The 3,364-nt window shown below is 37.8% G+C and overlaps 1 protein-coding gene across 1 annotated transcript; it reads right to left on the bottom strand.

Moving 5' to 3' along the window:
• Positions 1-734: 734 nt before the first annotated feature.
• On the bottom strand, positions 735-1,961 carry LOC123528103 (uncharacterized). Its single transcript, XM_045307854.2, has 2 exons — positions 1,711-1,961; positions 735-1,193 (listed from the first exon to the last, which is right to left on the bottom strand). The coding sequence occupies exons 1-2, from the start codon at positions 1,936-1,938 to the stop codon at positions 735-737; spliced, it is 687 nt and encodes a 228-aa protein (XP_045163789.2). The 5' UTR covers positions 1,939-1,961.
• Positions 1,962-3,364: the final 1,403 nt, after the last annotated feature.

The following is a 3,364-nucleotide window of genomic DNA, read 5'->3' as shown; positions in this document are numbered from 1 at the left end:
GTCCATTACGACATCTACAGTGCTGTCACCTTGGTTTTTGACCTGATCAATAGACTTAATATAATCAGTAACAACTGGGTCCATTACAACATCTACAGTGCTGTCGCCTTGGTTGTTAACCTGATCAATAGACTCAGTTTGATCAGTAACAACTGGGTCCATGAAATTTGAAGTGTTGACACTCTGAAGAGATGTGTCAACATGGTTTACCTCAGTACTCATACTAGATACAGATGAAGAACTACTTCCTATGCCTTGTGGGATTGAGAAATGTTCTACAAAAGGACTTTGAGTTTGACTGTCAAGTGGTTTGTCAGATGGATAACTTGGGGAATAAGCTTGATCATGGATGGCATTTTTGTTCAAAGGAAATATGCCACAGGCAGCGAATCCAGATTTAATGTTCCCCTCAGTCAGACCTGATACCCATGCTTTTGTGATCAGCGCGGGGAAGTTCCATTTATTCACGGAGTTTAATGGATCCTGTAAGAATTCGGAGCAAGCTGAATTGTACGCCTTATTAAAAGGACCAAATACAGACTTGTCCAAAGGTTGAAGATGGTGCGTGGTATGAGGGGGCAGGGCAAGAATATATATATTCTCTTCAATAGCCCTCTGGAGTATCGCTAGAGATTCGTGGCTACTATGGCCATCAAGAATCAGGAGTTGGGGTCGATGGGTACCACAGTTTTGCAGGAAAACAGTGTCGAACCACTGTTCACCTATTTGGTCCGTCATCCAGCCCTTCTGGTAGGACCACTTAGTACCAGGAGGAGCTGCCTGAGTATTGAACGAGTACAATGACCTTGGGTCTTTCCCTTTACTATAAACATGGGTGGCATAGCTTTGCCGGCTGCGTTAACACATGCCATAATGGTTATATTAGTAGATTTGCTACTTGTTCTACCACATACATTTTTAGCACCTATACCAGAAACAACTTTAATTGGATTGTGTTCAAAATTCTTGCTGGTCTCGTCACAATTCCAGATGAATTCTGGCTTGTCATTCAAGTTTGAGGAAGTAATGATGTTTGACAATGCCTCAAAATACTTTCCTACAACTTCACGATTCATCATACGACAACGCGTACTACCGAGGCGCTCTGGCTGTCTAAGTGTAAGCCCATGACGTCTCTTGAGGCCTTCCCACCAGTTTTTACCTGCGTGGAAGTTCTTATAGGATGTATGCACCTAGAAAGTAATTAATAGAAACATTCTACCACACATTCTTATCATCTATTTGATATTTCCATGTATTATTATGTTATCCGTTTTAAATAAAACGATCATGCTAATTAAAAATGAACATTGACTTAATTCAATGTTAACAGAAAATCAACAAGTTTATTTGTCATTACAATACTATATATTAGGTATAAAATAGTGCACACTCTGTACATTCATAGATAAATACAGTATAAATATGTACTACCATTAAAAGAACTGGCTGTTTTTTAACAATCAACTGTTACTGCACGGCATTTTATTACGAATGTAGCCCTATTTGCAAGCATAATTTCTTCATTTTATTCATTTGAAGTAAATATCGAGAGAAAAAATATTTTAGTGAAATATGCCCAATAGATATCTTTAATAGAAGAAAAATATTACTCGGGACTTGAGCAGGACAATGCCCTGAACAAGGCAAGTAAAGCAAAAGTCTTATTCAAATTAAAAAAATTAAGAAGTTTCATACTACTCTATGTACCTGAATGCGTTGGCACAACACGTTTGTCCTAAGTAGCAACTGCTTCCGCGAAATTCCAATTCCCCTCTCAGCGGCTACTTTCACTGTTTCGACAATTTTCTTTTCAACTTCAATTGGTATCGCACACGGACGACCATGAGTTACATTTACCTCATATCTGCCACTAGCCCTGTCAGCTAGTGTTGATTTTGGGATATTGTACGCTTTTGAAGCTTCTCTGATGGACATCCCATTTTGATGCGCTTTCAAGGCATCAGCTAGTTATTTTGTATCATAGTTCATTGTCTTGCCTCGTTTCTTATGAGTATATGTTCTAGGCATTTCTGAAAGCGTAGAAGAACGTAAAAGAAACAATTTAAGATGTTAAACTTTATTACAAATACTTGTATTTTATTACATGTTATCATCTCTGACAGTTATGAGACATTGTGAAGTACATGTCTATATCTAAGAAAATACAATAACAAAGAATCAAAGTGAATTCTTCTTGACTTCATCAACGAGGCGGAGCATGTGAAGATCATTGCAGGACTTTGCATATCGCGAAGCTAGCCAGACTATACTGCTATCTTCATCCATTTCCATTCTAAGCAATAAATGATGTATCTGAGAGACAATCCACATATCGGAGTCGATTCTTTGTAAAAGATGTTTTAAGACACTGAATATTAGGGGATGGTCATATATATATTCATGATCAAACATGTGACATAATGTTTCTTTTAATGTTTGTTTAATATGAATAGTACACATTCTGCCGCTGATTTCCCGATTTCTTAGGTTCAGTAGTGCATTCATGCCCCTAAAACAGAAGATAAACGAATTTAGCTATGCTGGGTATTTTGAAATATTTCAAGAACCATGCCATTAAAGCAGCGTCCGAATTATAAAGGATACGAGATTTTTGACGTAGAAACAAAACGGGTGGCGGTATTGCTCTGACTTGTAAAAGTAGTGTTCAAATGCGCAAAATGGTATCTGGCACCACCGAAAGTTTTGAGTACGGAGTATGGCAAATGGTCTTTAAAAACATTACCATTAATTGTGTAGGCATTTATAGACCCCCAGCTTTGGCGACACCTACGCAATTTGTGAAAGACTTTTTCGAATTTCTTGAAGACGTTATTTCCAAGTACCCCAATCTCATGATCATGGGAGATTTCAATCTACATATACATGACGACACCAACACTATTTCTGAATTCAACAGTTGTTTATGTGCTATGGGGTTGCAACAACATGTACATTTCCCAACACAAGTGTTCGGTCAGAGTCTTGATCTTGTGATCACAGAGGTCGCAAATGGTGTTGAACTTATCTCATGTGAACCCGGTCCTTTCTTATCCGACCATCGTGTAGTAAAAGTCATTACAAAAGTGAAAAAGGAAAACATCATCAGCAAGTCTATTACTTACCGGAACTTTAATGACATAAATGACTCAGATTTTGCTAGTGACCTTGCTGATTTGAAAATTGAAGTGATTCAATTGAGACATATGTTGACATTTTCCAAGATGAAATGAAAAATATCATTGACAAGCACGCTCCTTTAAAAGAGAAAACTATTATTTGTCGAAATCCGAAACCGTGGTTTAATGAGGATATCCGCCACTTAAAACAAATTCTGCGCAAATCCGAACGTTTGTGGAGGAGG

The sequence above is a fragment of the Mercenaria mercenaria genome, chromosome 14, assembly GCF_021730395.1.
Source record: "Mercenaria mercenaria strain notata chromosome 14, MADL_Memer_1, whole genome shotgun sequence".
Lineage (NCBI taxonomy): Eukaryota > Metazoa > Mollusca > Bivalvia > Venerida > Veneridae > Mercenaria > Mercenaria mercenaria.
Note: the sequence above shows the minus strand (reverse complement) of the source record. Positions and strands in the feature narration are given on the sequence as shown.

Coding starts and splice junctions, on each gene's coding strand:
- LOC123528103 (XM_045307854.2), bottom strand. CDS start 1,938: ATGTCCATCAGAGAAGCTTCAAAAGCGTACAATATCCCAAAATCAACA. Junction 1,194..1,710: donor TGTTGTGCCAACGCATTCAG/GTACATAGAGTA, acceptor ATTACTTTCTAG/GTGCATACATCCTATAAGAA.